General features: G+C 43.5%; 2 protein-coding genes across 11 annotated transcripts in view; one reads left to right on the forward strand and one right to left on the reverse strand.

The window, feature by feature from the left end:
• LOC119016623 overlaps positions 1-19,236 on the reverse strand; it is a 56,101-nt gene that overhangs the window by 28,789 nt on the left and 8,076 nt on the right. Inside the window, exons 3-6 of the transcript XR_005074212.1 lie at positions 11,669-11,731; positions 9,852-9,911; positions 7,988-8,127; positions 1-138 (exon numbers count right to left, since the gene is read on the reverse strand). The exon at positions 1-138 is cut by the window's left edge and continues 160 nt beyond it. The gene's annotated coding sequence lies outside the window, so the exon portion shown is untranslated. The remainder of the gene's footprint in view (positions 139-7,987; positions 8,128-9,851; positions 9,912-11,668; positions 11,732-19,236) is intronic.
• The window catches only part of fam131ba (family with sequence similarity 131 member Ba), a 50,571-nt gene that overhangs the window by 16,882 nt on the left and 14,453 nt on the right, over positions 1-19,236 (forward strand). For 8 of the 10 annotated variants that reach the window (XM_037092634.1, XM_037092631.1, XM_037092633.1 and 5 more), the window contains exon 2: positions 9,574-9,611. In XM_037092634.1, coding sequence (XP_036948529.1) covers positions 9,574-9,611 — 38 coding nt within the window. The remainder of the gene's footprint in view (positions 1-9,573; positions 9,612-19,236) is intronic. The other 2 variants (XM_037092632.1, XM_037092636.1) reach the window with 1 other exon arrangement.

Here is a 19,236-nt window from a genome sequence, read left to right on the forward strand (position 1 = left end):
TTACTTTTCTCAGTTTCTTTCTGCTCGTTAACAAACTGCAGAGCTGTTTCATATCGTGTAGAGATGCATCTTCGCGTCGCTGACCATCGGTCAAACAGAAACAAGGAATCTGAGGAAGCCGTCTTCAGCTCTGAGAATCTATGATGGAAAACACAACAGATTAATCAACAAGTCATTCGCATTAAACAACTAAATTTGTTGTTTGTGGCTCTTTGTGATCTAACACGCCTGTCGCCCTCCGACACCAACACAGGTTAACGTTAACGCTAAAATCCAGTTAGCTGAGGGAAAGATCCTGGTTTAAGGCTTCTTAAAGTGACGACGGAACAGTCTGATGATTATAAATGACCTCTAACCGCTAGAGTCAGCACAAAACTGATGTAAACTTTGTGTTTGGAATAAAAATAACCACTTAGTTAAAGTTTGGGGATCCTTTTGCCATCACGGTCAAAAGAAACCACATTGATCATGATTAGAAAATGCTGTTTTACTGACTCCTTCACTCAGTCTACACTGTTGCATGCAGCATGTTTACAGTTTGGACGTATCAGTTTGTTCTAACATCACAACTTGAACTTCGTCTTACACCTACCTTGTACTTGGCAGCGTAAAGTTTTAAGCAAAAGATGAAAGTATTGGAAGTGAAAAGCAGCCGACGAGATGTCGTCAAAAAACACGCAGCCTTGTTGTTGTTTTCATCGTCAATCTGTTGACTGCTGCAACCCAAAGATATTCAGTGTGTCGTCATAGACGAGGAAAGAAACAGGAAATATTGACATTAGAAATGACTCAATCGATCAATCAAAACAGTCGGTGACATTTTAAAAGTCGACAACTACTCAGTAACTTGTTGCAGCTCCTCTGGTGTAAAGCGACAGAAGCTGCAGTTCGTCTTGAGAAGGTCAGTCTAATAACCAAACAGATAATATTGGTTCGCTCATCCTGTTTTTGTGCTCAAAACCATCAACAGTCTTTTTAATTCCTCACTTCCTGTGAGCGGAGAAATGATCACAAATATTATTTTTTCCGAGCGAACGAGCTGAATTTGCTCCTCTTCTTGTTTAATGCTGATAAAACGTACGTCTACATAAACATCTCTGCTGCTTGTAGCTTTGAAGACAGATTAAATAAAGTCGCTTAAATCTCTCTCTCTGACTCAGTCTCTCCAAAAGAAGACGTTTGTGGATATATTTCACCCAGTAAAAACACGACGACGTTGCTGAAACCGTCTCCTGCAGACTGAGAGAGGTAAAAAAAAAAAAATGTTCCCGGCTAAATGAAGCGTGTCGGTCCGGCGGGCCGTTTGGCAGGCGGCGCTCCTCTGTCATACTTTGATGTCTCAGATTCATTTCCCCGAGACCTTACGCACTGTTGCCAAACAGATTAGACTGTGTGCGGCGCGACATTTACACCGATGGCATTGTAATCTTCAGACGACAGAGGAGCGGCCCTGAAGGAAGGTGTAGCCGAGGCTTTCTGAGGACGGCGGCAAACCAAAACAGAAGACGTGTTACAATGGAAACCGGAGCGAGCGCAGCCGCTATTTCTGGGTTTCATCATCATTAATATTAATGTGAATCAAAGCTTTAACCTGTAAATAACATCTGAGGCCACGAAGAAGAAGAAGAAGAGGGTCCCACTTTTCATCCGGCGGTCCGTCTGTTTTCGTTCGACTCCACTGCAGAGACTTTGGTTTCCGAGCACAAACAGAAGCGACCTTCTCCTCAAAGGTCAGCAGCCTCTCACGGACCGGACCGACCCGCAGAAGCTCCACGCCGCCCGATTCGCAGTCTAACAGAAAACACGACTCGCAATCACAGTCGGAATTAGCATCCGTCACATCAGAGCGATGCCGGCAGTGTCGGCCATGTAATTAAAAACACAGGACTCAACAAGCGTCTGCAGGAGAAATCCAGAGCCGTACAACGAGCTGTGGTTCGATTTCAAATCAGTCAATCAACGGGAAAACTATCTGTATCCAACCCAACGTCGTCTATTTGAAGGATTTGTTGTAAGAGGAGGATTTCCAGTGTTTTATGTTGATGTCTAATCAGTGTTGAGTGTTCAGTTTGTTTCTGCAAAAGCAACGGGTAAGTTTAAACCGAATGTTTCTTTATGTCGCAGCTTTACGTCTGTTTATGTTGATTTTTATATTTCTGTCTTGTCACAATGCTGTGCTTTAGGTTCTGGTTATGTTTAGGCCCCAAAACCTCTTGGTTAGGGTTTGGAAAACGCCACGATTCAGCTTTAAATACCTGTTTTGGTCACTGATGGATCCGATGTTTTGGTTAAAAATTGTCAGAAAATCTCCACAAATCTCTCCGGTGTGACTCGATCTGCTGTCGTTTGTCTGTGGATTTGCAGAAACCTTCACTGTTCACATTATTTCCTGGAGGCTCGGCTGCAAAGAAACCACCTCCAGATATTTCAAAACTTCAGTCGCAGGACGGAGACGGTTTGATTGACGTGAGACCTTCTGGGAACGTGCAGAGAACTGATCGCAAAAAGATTTGAGCCAAAATCTAATTAACATTTCACAGATGATGGGAGAAAAAAAAAGAAGAAGAAGAAGAAGAAGAAGAAGAAGCCATCCAGAGTTGAAGAGTAAACGGTCATCAGGTCGTCTAACGCTGAGTGACAGTAATGACTGTGGAGCGCGCTGCGTTTCCTCCAGGTGCTGCAGGGAACTCTGGGTAAACGTCCGTCAAATGGCAACCGAGTGATCAGTGACACTGCAAACTTATTAGTCCCAACAGCTGTTCAGTACAGTGTGAAGTGTGAAGTTTGAGGTATTCTTTCTCGCTGACAGATTCGTCGTCGTAAATGGCGTCACCGGCTGTTATTCAACTATATTTCCAACCCATTTATTAGTTATTTTTGTCTATAAACTGTCTCAAAATGAAGGAAAATGTCAGCAGACGACGTCCTCGGACATCTTGCTTTGTCCACAACCTGGAGACGTTCAGTTTTCTGTCCTACAGGAGAACATAAAGCAGAAAACATTCAGATTTACGAAGCTGGAGTTCACGTTTTCTGCTCACACTGATTTCCATCCTTCCTTCTCGAATGTTTCCAGCTTTTTGCTTTATCGTATTTTCCCAGCAGCCCTTGCTGTTCTCCCTTCTGCCTTCGATCAATCTCTGGGTTTTGTTCCTCTCTCCTGCTCCTTCGAGCTTCCCTCTGTGTCTCTCTCTCTCTCCTCACCCTCTCCTTCCTCCCCCGTGGATCCTGCAGGGAGCTCCATCAACTCCAAAGGTCTCTCTGGTTGTGTGTGTGTGTGTGTGTGTGTGTCGCTGGCTTGATTGTGTATGTGAGGTTTTGGGTTTGTATGTGCCTCCATGCATGTGTGGGTGTGCTGTGTGGAGTAAATGGCCTCCAGGATCCCCTGGGTCGCATCTCAATTGTGCTCACAGAGAGCCGAGTCATGACTAAGACTGCATGCCTTTCATTAACACAGGGCGAGCGAGAGGGCGAGAGACAGTCAGAGAGAGAGAGAGAGAGAGTCGAACAAAGTCAGCTGAACTCCGCACAAAGAAGACGATGTCGTCCTTCAGCCTCAGTTCTGGGTCAGGGCTGAAGAACGCGTTACGAAACACGTTCTGCGTATGAATGTGTGGGCGAGGATCAATTAACAACACTGACACGAATCAGACGGAGCTGCTGATAAAGAATCTCATAACATAACAACACACAGAAGACCTGGAAGCTCGATGCAAACAGTCTGACAGGACGTTTCTTACTCCCTGCGCCTGATTTCAGAAGCGTAAATTAAATCTGCAGAGGTAAAAAGCGAATGTTAAGCTGCAAACGGTCACGTGACTCATCGAGCTTTTTGATTTAAACTGTGGGATGTTTAATGATGAATTGTAGGTCGTAGATCAAACTACAAATTTTATTTCAGGCATTTAACAGAAAAAAAAAACCAACCAAAAAAAACCCGAGGGAACTGGATGTGTAAAAATGCAAAGTGTTTTTCCAGGTTTTGGGACGACATCACTTGCTGTCGCTATCATTATGTGACAGATGTGAACAGGAGGTTCAAAAATCAATATATCAGTGTTTTGGTAAATCACTGCAGAGCTTCAACACTAATTCTACTGTTATTATGTTATTTATAAAGGTAAAACTTTCCCTCTCCTGTCTGACGTCACTTGAATTGTTAAAAACTGTATTGGAGACTAATGAGTCTTCCCCTTTTTATCTCAGTTGTCTACGATGATTTGTTGAAGACTGTTTTTCTTTCTACAATCCAAATGAATCGTCTCGAGTGCCTCGTCTCCGCTCCGCTAACATTAGCTAACGTCATGGAGTCGGCTAGCGGAATATAACAGAGCCCCTTTAGGAGGCGACTCGCGTGGACGAACAGGTCACGTTCACTGGGTCGTCACTCCATTAGTGAAGGAGGTCACGGAGGACGAAGCTCTGAGTGCAGCTCACAGTCAACACTGGTTTCTCTGACTGATGAAGTATAATCGCTGCGACTGGGTCGTGTTGGAAGGTAACGATGGACCTTCACTGTATGTTTTAATGAGTTGTGTGCTTAAGTTTACTCAGATTAAAGGTGCGTTTCGTTTCATCTGATGATACGTCAGAATGATGAAGAAGGTCAGCGAATGTGACGAAACACAACATGAATAAAACTCACTTTACAACGACTTCTGTGACGCTTCTTATCAAACTACATCTTGTTGTTTTCACCTGTGTCCGTTTGTTGGTTTGTCAGCAGAATTACACAAAGAACTACTGAATAAATTTCCTCAAAACTTGGACAGAGGATTAGAATCAGACCCCATCAACTTTTTGGTGCAGATTCAGATAAAAGGACGGATCCAAAAACTTTTTCTCACTTTCTTTAACATTGTGAAATACTGCAGGATGTTTTAAGACATTTTCATTAAATATCTCAGGGTATAATTAATGGATCTTGATGAGAAAAGCTAATACAAATTGTGAAACAGGGCTGTCAGGTTTGAAGTCAGATCTGAATTTACTGATTTAAAAGTGGACTGTAGTTCTACTGAGTGACTTTGACGTCACTGATTTACTTCACTCTCACTCAGTCGTTTCATGGCTCTGAACTTAAAAGACGATTTGTTGTGTTCACAACTTGTTTCTGCTGCTCCGAGTATCTAAAGTACAAAGAGACGCTGAGAACAAACAGTCGGCACGTCGTAGCTGAACCGAACTCTGTCTGTTTTCAGTCGAAGCTTCTCTGTTCATCTCCCGTGTCGATCGATTCCTCCCTCATTGATGTCGATGCTAACTTGCCTCTCTGCCTCTTTGATTCAGCGGGAACGAAACCAAAATATTTTTCTGCTGCTGATGTCTGAAGGCCGTTTCTAGCTTTTACCCAGGAGTGCTCGCCTTCAAACATTATCATAAGTGAGCAGAACCAGATATTCTGTCGTTTCATCAGTTATCAACAAGATGAAGGAAACATGACTCGGGAGCCTGGAGCCCGACATGCAAACATATATTCACTGAACGGGATTAATTCATATGAAGGCGTTTAATTTCTTTAGTTTGAAGTATTTCCTCTTACATCCAGCAGCGTCTGTGAGCACCGACTGCTCGGAGCGGTCATGTCTTGTTCCCTGGAGATGAAGCACATCTTCAAACTGTATCTTCTACCTCGTAACAGAGACGACGACCATCCACCAGCAGCAGCAGCAGCAGCAGCAGCACCTCCGTCCCCTGCCTCGGGAGAGTTTATTGATATTGATTTGGATGGAAAGCTTGAGTCTCCATTGAAGGAAGAGTATGACGGCCGAGGTATTTTTAGGCCGCCGCTGTCGATCAGCAGGACTCCCCCCCCTCCCCTTTTCATCCAGAGAGCAACTAAATCAATGCGGACTGCATCGATGTGGATGTTGGACCATATGTCGAGAATACAATACATAAGAAATATCGGCTCCGGGCTGATAAGTGAGTCCGCGGCTGCTTTATTGATTCCAGCTGTTAAATCCACTTCAATCAGCTTTTCATCAAGGAGGCGACGGGAGCGAGGTGACGGGCTGAAGGAGGATTCTGAAGCTTTGAACAATGGACTCGTCCACTGATGAGATCCTACAAAGCTCAAGATCCTTTTCGTCTTGAAACAATCTTTGGAGTGATATTCAACAACCTAAGCGATTTCCCCCCACGAGGACCCTTCATCCTGCCTTCTATTATTCGTCGCTGAAGTTGGACTAATTTCAGGGCACTCGACTTTGAGTGTTTTAGCGTCTCCAGCAGCGTTTCGGGTCCAACTCGAGCTGTGGGGGCATTGAGTGTGTGTGTGTGTTTTTTAAAATCTCCGTTGTTGCCACGAGATGTTTGAGATGTAGGTTATAATTTGTGTTAACACGGGGGGAGACCTCTCCTCTCATCACCACTTAAATCTAATATCCTGCATCATCCCGGGCCTCGCTGACTCACACAGGTCGTGCTTCCCTGCGCCGCAGCACGGTGTGGATAATTAATCTAATTCTAGCGCCGGCTCCGAGTGTCGGACTGGACGGGGAGAATTCGTTTTAACTCGTGTCGATGATGCGATGAAAGGTGTTGAATCCGAGAAGGAAACCATCGGCGAGCGTTTACATGCTGCGCTCGTTTCCCCGGTTATGACTCATATCCTGTTTGTTTTTTTGTTTATATTTAGGAACACAATGTCACAAAGAAGCCAAGAGATTGTGACAAAAAAAGTGGAGAAGAGAACAGAAAAACAATTCAACAAACATAAGTTGTTAAGATAAAAGTGTGAACATGAGCTAAGAGTCGATAACGAAGCAAAAATGTCAAGAACTCACCGGGTCAAGCTTCTCAGATGTGAAGATTTTCGGCCTTTTCTCTGCTTTTGTCGTTCAAATTGATGGTTGGTGGAGGTCGCCATCAGAAAGTGACATTAAAAGGACATTAAATAAACCAAACAGCTACACTAAATGTGTGAGATATGTGCTGCGTAGGTGTGTTAAAAGCTGCCAAATCTAAAGAGGGGACTGGTACGAGGTGGATGCCAGCTGGAGGCGAGACAGAAAACGATCCGATGGTGGAGCTTTAATGGCCTTCGGGGCGGCCGGACGACCAGGTGAACCACATCCACTCACAGACCTCTTAGAGGCTGATGAATCATAGCAGGAGCGACAAGGACGCCTCAGTGGGAGAGATGCTGGAAAAGATAAAGGTCTCCTAGTTCCGGGTCAGCGTCTGAAGTCCAGATCTGTTAATGTATTCCGTCGTTATCTGCTGAAGTGAAGCAGACGCGTGTCGATGGATTTCCAGCCTCACTAAACGATATCTGGACGCTCTAAAAGAAAAGTTTCTCCACCGTCTCCTCTGACTGGTTTTTTCCCTGCCGGCCTTGAAAAATCAAAAACAGCGATCTTACATCGAAGTCTTCTGTCTGAACCGCCGGCTCATTATCTCTCTATCACACACAGACACACACACTAATCCTGCTGCCATTCTCTCCAGAACCAGCAGAATTACCCATCTGTCGACACCATCTATAATACAAAAAAAAAAAAAAAAAGTGCCGCTCGCTCATTGTGAGCCCTGCTGACAAGTAATGTCTCCTCGTTTGAGGAAAAATACACTTAAAATCTGTGACGGTTCAAGGATACGAGTCTTCATAATTTGTGCGCACGGATTAATAGAACTGAAAATAACTGTTATCCCATAAAATTCACATAAAGGACGTCAGAGATGAAAGACGAGCCGAGCTGAAACCCAAAGTTAGATCCACGTATCGCAGCCCTGCACTGCATGAAAAACCCAGGATTTAGTTTGTCCTGCACAACTTCTTACTGTTTGCTTTATTCTGTCGTTACACAGCAGCCAAACCAGCCGACCAGCAAGTAAACAAGGAGCTCAAACAACATCTGATGTGGCTTTAAACTGTAGAACAAAGAGAGCACCGAGGAGTCAAGGACGAATAGAGATAATATGTATTTGAGGTGATTTGATTTCTGCATCGTAACTTTAACTGTGGAATTAATTCAACACAAACCTTCCGAACTGCTGTTTCACGTCTCCGTTGTTTCCAACACTGAACCTGAAGGTCCGCTGCTCATTAAAGTTTTGTTTTCCTCAGTAAGAAAATCAATCGAGCCAACCGGAGCCGGTACCATCGACGGGTTGTCTCGTCCTCTGCGAGACGAAAGCACAAGAAAACTGGATGAGATCAACTCGACTGCTCAGGTCGACTTACACAGAAGGGAATCTCTTAAAAATGTTCAGAAATGTGCCGGAACAGAGTGAATTTAATTTGTGACCTTATTTCAAAGACTGTGATGTGAGTACAAAGTTAGCATGCTAACCAGCTAGCTCCGTCCTGTTCCATCTCATAAAACAACTTTGTTCTTCGAGAACTCGCAACACGTCAAGAAAGGAAATATTCTAACACCTATTTTCGGTTTTAAACAGAAAATACAACTGTAAACCTCTTAAATTCAAGTGTCTCTTTTATCGAGCACACTTGAGCAAGATCTTAAAATATTCCACCTTCTTTTCCACGTTCGTGTTGATGAACCTGTCCTCTCACTCCTGTTCTGGTCAGAACCACTACAAATCATCTCAGTCCTGATCCTGGCCCGGCTGCATGCCTGCAGTGTAAACACCAAACACTCCCTGATCCCAGCGGACTCTAGTCAGCTAATACGGCCGCTAGCATGGAGCTAACGATCAAAATGTGGAGACAGTGTTGGATGCAGAGCTCTGATGGATCCTGTATCGTGTCTTTAAAGTCTTTTTTGGACCCCGGTGCATCACATGATGATGTAATTAAACATTTCAAACCCTGGTGCTACTTCTGGGGGCTTGGCTATTAGCTACACAGCTAACTGAGCTAACTGCAGCTAGTAGCTTCAGCCATAGATAGCTACGACAAAGAGTGTAGTGAGCAGACGTTAGCTGTGTTTGGTTTGACCTGCGACAGGTGGTTTATTCCTGCATCTTTAATTGGAACTGAAACAAGTTTTTCATACGTAGATAATCTGATTCACTGCTGAGGTCAAACTCAAGGTCATCGCGTGACGTAAAGAGAGGGTTGAATCAGTTTCTCTGGTCTCTCTGGTCCTCAGCCACTGTTTTCTGTTCCATTACCACTGGATTATTAAAGTACGGCTCCATTATTTCTGATAATAACGAGCAGAAAGGCTTCTCCCCCCTCCGCTCTCGTCGCCCTCACACACACTTTACAATCATCTCTGGCCTTCGTGACTCACGCTGGTTGTGCCCTCTGCGTGCCAAAGCTTGGCGTGGATAATTGATCTAATTTTAGCCCGGTGTGTGTTTGTGTGCGAGCGCGTGTTGGGAGAGAAATGCTGGACAGCGTTGTCATCTTCCCTCGGCGAGCACGTTGAAGGCTGCATCAGTTTGACATACTGTTATCTCCCTTCTCCTTGTCAGTGTTCCTCGCTCGTCCCTCCTCTTCCTCTCATGGACGGCTGAGACGAAGCACTTGTGTATTCTGGACTGATATTTCTCTGTGCATCTGTGTTTCCTGCATGTGGTTAGATTCCTTGCAGGAACTGAAGCATACGTGGTAATTAAATTATCTTAAACTCATCTCTCTCTCCCTCTCTCTCTCTCCAGCAGCGGATGCTGTGCCGGTACGGAAAGATGGGGATCAGGTAAAACTATTAAAGCTATTATCGTTTCTTTTAATGCCTCCATCATTTCTGCACACCTCAGTCTATTTTCCCATTTGGCTGAAATCCACTGTGACTGAATACAAAAAGACATCATGGTGTCCTCGGCTCTCCTCCTCCCGTCTGAACAGTCTCCAGACAGAAATGGCAGCGAGAGAAGAGTTTCGCTTTCTCGTCTCCTCAAATCTATAAGAGGTGTGAAAAAGAGGCGCTGTTACTCACACAGAGCTGCCTCCTGCTGCTCGGCCGCCAGGCCTCGGTCTAAAGAAAGGTCAGGCGGATCTGAAAGAAAAAAAAAAAGAGAGGGATTATTCACTGTGTGTGTGGAGAGTGTTTGTGTTTCTTTACAGTGTGGATGTGCAGGTGTGTGTCTGAACATTAAAGGTGTACAGTCAGAAGTATCAGGACCGTGTTTGTGTCTCTGTTCTGCAGCACGTTGGAATTAAAACACCATCAATTTTTACATATTAAAGTCTGTTTATCTGGAGAAGAACCTGAGCTGCTAGTTGTGAACTGGGTCATTCAGTACCAACTCCCCTCGGGGCATCCCGGCTCATGTTGCGGATTTTATTCGCATTGAAACTTCTATTAAAATCATCAGACCTTGCAAAATCCTGAAGCTGCGCTCCACATGCCTCGAAGCTGTGGACTTTTGAAGTTTGGCCTGCTGAGCTGCATGTCAGCGTTTTTTTGTGGGTATTCTTCATATTCCGAACATCAGCGATCCAAAAGAACTCCGAGGAGAACCTGGCAAACTTGAGTCATTTCCATAGTTCTAGTACTCTCCACTGCTTTTCACTTTCTTGCAACCACATTTTGTTTTTTTGGAACTTGGCCTGAACGCAGCCTAACAAGGTTCATCCGGCAGCTTTCTGTCGGACGTTTGCACGTTTGTCTTGATCCTGATGGTGCTCAATTTATTCGTCCCACAGTCAGTAGTCCAGATTAAATCAAGACCACACTGTCCAAAGTCTGAACGGTTGTCTGTCTGCATGTGTAAACTCAGCGTTGAGCCTTCAGGATGTCCAGACTAGAGGTGTGAATCTTCACCAGCCTCGCGATTCGATTACGATTCAGCTGTTCAACGTTTCGCAAACCAAAATGACCCTCGATGCATCTCAGTGTTCGGCCTCCTCGCTTTTTCATTATTTATATTCCCCTTTTATTCAGAAACTCCCTCCAATAATCAGACTAACAAGTCCACAGAATAAAAGCATCTTTTCAATACGTAAACATTACAAAAACAAAACATTTATCCACCTGCAGTGTCTCACAAAATAATATTGTTTCCACATGGCAGCTTTAAAATACGGCGTCTGTTGACTCTGCTGCACACACACTCTCTCTCAGAGTTACACGGTAAAGTTTACAGAGCTTCAGGTGAAAACAGCGTGATTAGTAATTGTTGTTAGGCAGAAGTCACGCTCAGCTCAGCCTCCGACATTCCTCCCACATAAGTAACGTCCGCCCACAAGCGCAGCATCGTGACATAACTTTATTGTCCAGCTGAGGACGGACGATCAACACAAGCTGCAGACTCTAGATTTTGTTCCGTCTCTGCATCGATGCAGAATCTTCCACAACTTCACTCTCATATTAAACCCAACACGCTGCAGTAAAAGGAGAACACAAACATTAAGTGTTGTGTTTTGTACTGAAAGGTTGTCCTCTAACATATGGAGAGAAACTGCAGTAAAATAGATCTCTCAGGCTTTAAAAGATAAAAATCCCGTTTCATTCAGGAGCTGACGATGCTTCATGTTTCAAAACGGCTTGTTTTGTACCAGACAAGAGGGAAAATTATTATCAGGTAGTGAACACACACGTCTCAATATCTGGCAAGAAAATTGAAAAAGTGTGAAAAAAAAAATTTTAAAAAATGAGGACACACTGGCAGAAAATATCAGTCTCAGCCTTCAGAAGCTCGTATTAGTCAAACCTGTGTGTTCGACTGCACTCTCGTGACCGGCTGTGCGTGACTGGGTGTGAAGGTGTGTGTGTGTGTGTGTGTGTGTGTGTGTGTGTTGATAGTCTCTTACCAAGGCCACAGAGCTGCTCTCCCCAGGGCTCAGACTATTACTGAGCCATGTATCACTTCTCAGCTGTGGACCCCGGGGAGAGAGAGAGAGATCGAGCAGCAGAAAGAGTGAGAGAGAGAGAGAGAGACAAAAACAGAGACATCCATCTTATTGTTTTTCCATCGCTGGCTTCTGCTTTTCTTTTTTTTCTCACCGTCATCATTTTTCCTCCCACCCAAGACTTGAGACGCCTGACGTGTTCGCTTCTACACGTCTACAGGTATGTTTAAGTTGATTACGGCGACCTGTAGCTTGTTTGTTTCCATTAATCCCCGTCGCTTTATCTCCTCCTGTTTCCTCCGGGAAGGAGTCTGATTTTCTACATTTTCTGCCAGCAACAGAAGCTTTGAAATGCTGCACATAATTCAGATTTTTGGGTTTGCATTTTTCAGCACCAGAATTCATTTTTTGAGCAGCGATCCCCTGGCAGCCCTCGAGTTGTTTACTTCCTCAAACATGACTGTTCGGCGTGATTTATAGACCTGCAGAGGGAGAGAGGGAGAGGCCGGCAGGTGGAGAGGGATTTTGGTAAAAATATAACGCAGAAGCTCAGAGATGATGATTCAGACTCAGAAACAGGGAGCTCTGGGAGCGAGGCAAACAGAGAAACGACAGACTGACGCATTGAAAACAATACTACAAAGCCAGAGTCAGGAACGCAAACAGACTATTATTAAAGTTGGAGGGAGAAACTACAGGCTGTCATGAGAATTAGCGATGGAATCAGAACATACTCGACTTTTTATTTCTCAGATTGTTGCCTTTGCTTTGTGATGAAGGAAGTTATTTATATTTGCAAAACGCTGCAGCGAGGTCAAAGTTTTAAATTGTCTTTAATTGTTTTAATTTAGAGAGCTCTGAATGATAGTGACAAATAAAAGTGGGACCGTTTTAGAAATCAAAACAAACCCGAGAAGAGATGCTACAGAGGAATGCTAACACGTTCACCATCTCAGTGTGTAGACTCTTAACATGTTAATATTAGCTGGTCAGCACCAAACACACAGTACAGCTGAGGTTTGAGAATCCAAGCAATGAAAACATCTAAGATGAGATGATAACAGTGGATTATATGACCAACTTTTGCTGTGTATTTCAAAATATCCCTGTTTTCTAAGGCGATGGTGATGGTATTTAGATTTTTTTAGCTGGAAGGCGATCCTGTCCTGACAGTTTGACATCAGCTAACGTTCAAGCTCCAGTTTGAACTCTTTGGGATTGTGGGTCGGCTGCCCAAGGAGCTTTAAATTTCCTGGTGCCTTAGCAGAGAGCAGCTATGCTTGAGCCTCTTGAATCAGGTTGTTGAGACGGGTTAAAACTGTATGTAACGAGTGGATTGTGTGTAGATTTCATAGACGATCCTGCAACTTGGATGACCTCAGACAAACAGGCAAAACCTAGTTTGAGGGTCATGGAAATTACGGGAGTGTCCCTGGGAGTGGAGTAGGTGTTGGCGGATGGGCTTCAAATACTGAGGAAACCCTTGGAAAATGGAAGGTGGATAAAAAGTTAGAGGATCACCAAATTTATCACAGTTCCATCTGGAAAACGTGAACGTTTTGGAGCAATCCATCCAAAAGATGATAAGTCACTTTTCCGCAAAAACAAGTCTGGAAAGCTGTTGGTTTCAGAGAAAAAGTCAGCGGACCAAAACCGAACAAGATTTCATGGAAATCCATCTAATAGTTGAGATATTTCAGTCGGGACTAAAGCGGTCGAACGTCCGAACAGAGAAGTAATGAGGTTACAGCTCATGTTTTACTAATGAACGCAGGAATCAGAAGGCATGAGCTCATCACGCCTGGACTCACATTTGCACATTAAACACTGTCAACCAAAGTGAGGAAACGTCCCCGAAGAATAAAGCTCAGCGAGACGCACATTAGCTGAAACATCAGCCTGTTTGTGGTTCCACTAAAAGTCGGATCGATACCGAGTGCTGCCATCAGATCTCCTCTGAGGAAATACAGTGTGCCTTCCAAACTCACACAAAGTCTGACAAACGGGGTGGAAAACACAAACAGATCTGACTGAGATTGAGATGCAACTAAACTAATTCACGGCCATTAGTGTTTTTTTTTGTCCTCAGTAAAAGGTTTTAGACTTCTAATGAGTTTCTAATAAATGTTACCGCAGAGACAATCTCTTTGAAAGCTGCAGCTGGATGCTCCACCACAATTCAATTTCTTTAATGTTTTCCATTTTCATGCCAAAACTGTAACGTTTCCCCACCAAAAAGCTTCTGAAACTGAATCTCTACATCATGTGACACTAAAAACTAATGAAATGTTTTTAAAGATTAGCAGCTGTTAAAGACAGGATGATCCCACAGCTCTAAAAAAATCTAATTAATTGCTTATCTTGCACGTCATACAAAAAAAACCCTATCGCTGGTTTCTATTATGCTCTATTTTGTCCTTCGTTATGTGATTTATTGTCCCGCTGAGCCGCCGATAAACTTTCACCCTTTAAGCTAAATTTGTAATGTTGTAAAAGAATAACAAACACGAAATGAAAAGACTTCCTGGAGCCCAGAATTAAAACGATAAGATCCAACCAGCAACCGCTACAGCCTGACATCAACTCTTTGACAACAAGCAGATGAATTTCCTTCCCCTTGAAAATAACTAATCCCCTGAAGGCAGCAACTTTTGTGTCTGAGAAGGACAGAAAACATCAGTCGAGCGAGTGACGGGACACCTCTGCGTGGCCCGTGACTGGCAGATGCTGGTGGTTACGACCAGCGGTTAATATTTCTACCTGAGCACCAACCTTCACCTGGATCTGGTGCTCTCACTAAAAGACTGAGTGAATGATAGAGCTCAGAGTCCAGTGGGAGGACTCGGAGGTCGAGCGCATGAAATCGTGTTATGCAGCGCTGGAAGCAGAAGTAAAAACAGCGAGACTGGAGGACAAAAGTCTGTCCAACTGAGGCGTCTTCTACCATCAGACTGCTGACGGCCCTACGAGTCTCAGAGGCGGCTGAAAGAAGCAACCAGCGGAAACGTCTCAAGTGCAAAAGATCTTCGCTGGTCTCCAAGAACATCAGGACACACAGTGGGGTGGTGGATCTGGGACGTAGACGAGGATATCGTCGGCGTATCGACCAAAAAAAAAACACGGAAGCCCTCTCAGCTCTCTCCCACTCGCTCCGTCAAGATTAACTTTAAGGTTCTTGCATGCAGTGGAATGATTTGCCTGCTATGAATAACAAAGCAGCGAATAACCACAATAGAAAGCAGGTAATTACCGCTGCGTCCGGTCCAGTGAATGCTGCGATAGAGTCGTGCACCCAAGTGACCCTGAGGCGGATGAACAGGTATAGAAAAAAGGTACGGCTGGATGGTTATTATTGTGTAGACCGTCTGCTTCAGGGGTAAAACGCTTTAAGACTTGATTTCCATCGGTGTAAAGAGACGATTCAACCAGCTGGTGAGAATCTCAGTTTACTGACAGACGGTCAATGTTATCGAGGATGAACGGATTTGGGTTTTTTTTTTTTTCTCAGCTCGCACAATGCTGCTGCTGCAGTCTCACTATTGACGAGGCTACAGGGAGGAGAGCTCAGCTGTTATATACTTTATGGAGTCTGAATACAAAATAAGAGCACGTACACACACCAACACACACACCAACACACACACCACAAAGATGGTGATGACGCCTGATTTTTCGTCCTCGCTTGACCGTGAGAGCTTAACATTCACACACTGAGGGGTGCTGCTGAATCCAAATCCTGTGACCTCTGACGCAAGCTGCGTTAATAACACACACACACACACACACACACACAGTCCAAGGGCAGAGAAGACACCACTTGCGCCTCCTCACACACGTTTGACCGTTATAAATCATCTGTATCTGATGATTTATACGCCCGCAGACGCAGTTATTAATCCTTTGCGGGCGCCGCTGACCCTGAACCCTTGTGTTTGCGTTTTCTGAATAATTGAGCGTGCAACAGCTACAGTTTTCTGCTCCATCGGACAAAATGATAGTAACAGGGTCACTGATCAATACTAAACGGGGCTGGGCCGACTTCTGAGATACCATGAGCTCAAGACGCGTTTTAATTGATGCTAACTATTTCTGCTATTCCCCCTTTTTGCTGTTGTAATTGGAACATGTTTCCTGGAAGTGGGACTAATAAAGGATTATCTTATTTTATAAGTTGTATGTAAAGTACATCCTGTTAACTGGAGTTGCGCACAATGTCTGTATCATATCAGAAGGGTTTGTAATCATTACAGCTTTTAGTCAGATCCTCAGCTGAGTAATTTCTTCGGAAAACCTTCCCATCAGGATGTCAGTAATCGGAATGATTCTGCTCTGAGCTCCACGTCATCCATTCCTTCTTGATAATGGACCTCTTGTTGTGTTTGAATCCCTTTCTTAATCTTTTTTTCAGTAGTAGAAGAGATTCGATGCAAAGAGAAGATAAAGCGCGATCTCTGAGTCCCGTCTTAATTCTCACTAAAGCGTTCACCAGTATAACAGAATATATTGATGAAGAGTTTATTCAATAATCGAATATTCCTCGTTGGCTGCTTCATCTGCGAGTGATTTATTCTTGCTGTTGAGAGACTAATTTGCCTCAGTCCAGGCTGCCGCCCCACTGCTGAGCGTGTTCATTAGCTCCACAGATTAAATAAACCGTTATTCAATTAGTTCGGTTTAGTCCGTCAGCTGTGTGAGTGTGAACGTGACTAACAACGTGTTTGTTAAGGAGAGTGTATCTTCCTCTCAGGTGAAGCGCTCCGACTCCAGGTGTGTGAACGTAACCGCGGTAGAAAACAGAGACGAGGGGGCGACCGGCGACGGGCGACTCGCTCCAGGCGTCGTTAAATCCCTCCGCCACCTCAGAGGGCTGCTTTGTTAGAGGAGGATTATTCTTATTCCTCATCCACTTGTCATGAAAATAAACACGTCTGACATGAATATTACATTGAGAGAGGAGAAAGAGGGGGCCCGCAGGAAGACGGAATTAATTCTGGCTTTCGTTTTTTCTTTTCTTTTTTTTTCCTCCGCGGCTCGCCCATGGTTTCAATCTGAGCACCGTCCTCTGTATTTGACACCAGATGGAAAATGTTAATCAGGGCAGGACGGCCTTAAACAAAGTCAGACCCAAATTCACATTCATTCATGTAGATTTTCCCAGTTCTAGTCTCTGAGGCCAGCAGCTGCTGATTAAAGCATGAATAAATACAAAGACAGAGGCCGAAGCTCCATCTTAATGTTTTATCACCGCTGCTGCACTGCTTTCTGCTCTTAACTCTTTTTACGGCTCCATCTTCCACCAGCTATGTTATCAACTTATTAGCATTTTTATTATTTGGTTTGTTTCCACAGATGACCTTTATGTCCACAGGAGTAATAATAATATCATATGAAACAGCTCCGGACCTGTTTTACTCCTCTTTTCCTCTCTGGTGTCGGATCAGTTTTGCCTCTTTGAGAGCAACTTCAGACGCATAAAAAAAGACGGATGCACCTTTACGGCTGCACAAGAATAGATTTAATGTCCCGTATTTATCTGAGATCACAAAACTGAGGCTGCAATGAAAGTAGGAGAATTTTTTTGTGTAATTATTGTAATTTATATTGCTGTTGGATATCGGACACTTCTCTGGATGTTGTTTCCTCCGTCTGCCCTCGTCTGATATCACTGTTGGTGTTGTTACTATAGCATCATAATTAATCACTGCAACTGGTCAACAAGTGACACAGTCTGCAGAGGCAGCACATTTATTTGACTTATTATTTTCATCTGTTTTTAATCCTCAGCTGTCTGTTGCAGTTTGGTTTAGTTTGGATTCAGGAGAAGCTCCTTTCACAACGTTAGCCACATGTTGGAGAAGCTGACTTCAAGCATTCGCGTATTTTTTGCGGTACAGCAAAGTGCTCATGCAACTAAATTAAAGAGTTTCATCACATATTTTATCTTAGGTTTTGACTTTGCAGCCCTTCTGGAGGAAATGTCTTCACACTGAACTTCTTTTAAATCGTGACTGGACGGTTTAAATGATGGAGCAAAACTAATCATGATGCTGCAGGAATATCATCAAAACATTGATATAAAATCATTCACAGGCTGGTTGAGTTGATTAAATGTGCTGTTAGTAGGATTTATTGATGAAGTTCCAACAATTAACTGCAATGAATCCACCAATAACCAAAAATGGCGCCATGTAGTTGGTTCTGTAAAGTCGAGTGTTGTTGTATTCCATCAGTGTAAAAGCTCGTATTGTTAGAGGCTTTTATTTGTAACCCGCCTCTTGAGTGCCTGAAATTGGATTTTTCTGTGCCACACCTTCCCAACAGAAGACGGCTAAAATCACTTATTTCACTTTGTGGGTGCATTAGTGGTTTTTAGGAGACATTTCTGTCGCACTTTTATTATCTTTCTTCATACAAACTGATGGAAAAAACATCCATCCATCCTTTTGTTGCCTTATGAAATGACTCTTTAGTTTCTGCTTTTCTCTTTGGTTTGCTTTGCTAAAGCACCTCATCTGTTGCTCTTTTCCTTCATTCAAATCAATAGATAAACGCAGATTGACAATTTTAGTTAGTTGAGTTGATTTTATTGCACGATTAATGTGAATATACAGTTTGAAATAAGAAAATGTAGTCATTGTCATCTTCAATCAGCATTTCTTATAAACAATAAAGCCAATAAAGTTTCATAGATTAAACATGCTGCTTATATTTACAACCCTGACAACAAATACATTTTGATTCTGTGTCAAACAAATAAAAACAGAATGTGATCATTTCCTTTCTGACATATCCTCAGTTAGAAACAAGACAAAGACGATATATTTAATGTGTAAAGTTGGGTCAGGAGTTGTGGAATGATCCTAAAACCCTTCGAGCACCTGAGAAATGGGCTCAGAAATACTTTGTTAAACTGGTAAACAATTAATCTGCGTTTATTCATGTTTAACACAGCATGTCGACCTTTGTGGACTCGGGGTTGTAGCAGCAGCAGTGTTGTCTTCGTGAGGACAGCAGATAAAAGTTTGGCATTTTACTTTGACATAAAGTTTAGAGTATTGTTTCCGTCTCACCTCTCACGCCTCCACCTGTGATCGGCGGGCTGTGAACCGAACAGGTAACAAGCCTGAAATACACAAGAACTCAAAACCTTCTGACAGCAGCGTATTTCAAATTTACCGGAGCGACCACAGTTCCTCCCCTACGTTACGTCTAATGTACAGAATCATAAATATTCATTATATTATATGTGTGTGTGTAAACTCATATGAGCATGAGGTGTCCAGGTTTGGCCACCAAATCGGAGCTGTTGTTGCCCCCGGCAACAGGGCCACGGCCGAATGGTATCCATGGGTTACCTGAACAGTGTGAGCAGTGTGGACTCACATAACTGACTACACAATATACACGGCATTTTATTTGAGTTACATTTCATCGTTTTAGTGCAATAGTATTATTTTATTATTTATTTTTTTATTGCTTTTATTAGCTTTTGTAGTTGTTCAATTAGGTTTATTTTGTGTTGCTTGTTG

Source organism: Acanthopagrus latus, chromosome 3 (assembly GCF_904848185.1).
Source record: "Acanthopagrus latus isolate v.2019 chromosome 3, fAcaLat1.1, whole genome shotgun sequence".
NCBI classification, from domain to species: Eukaryota; Metazoa; Chordata; class Actinopteri; order Spariformes; family Sparidae; genus Acanthopagrus; species Acanthopagrus latus.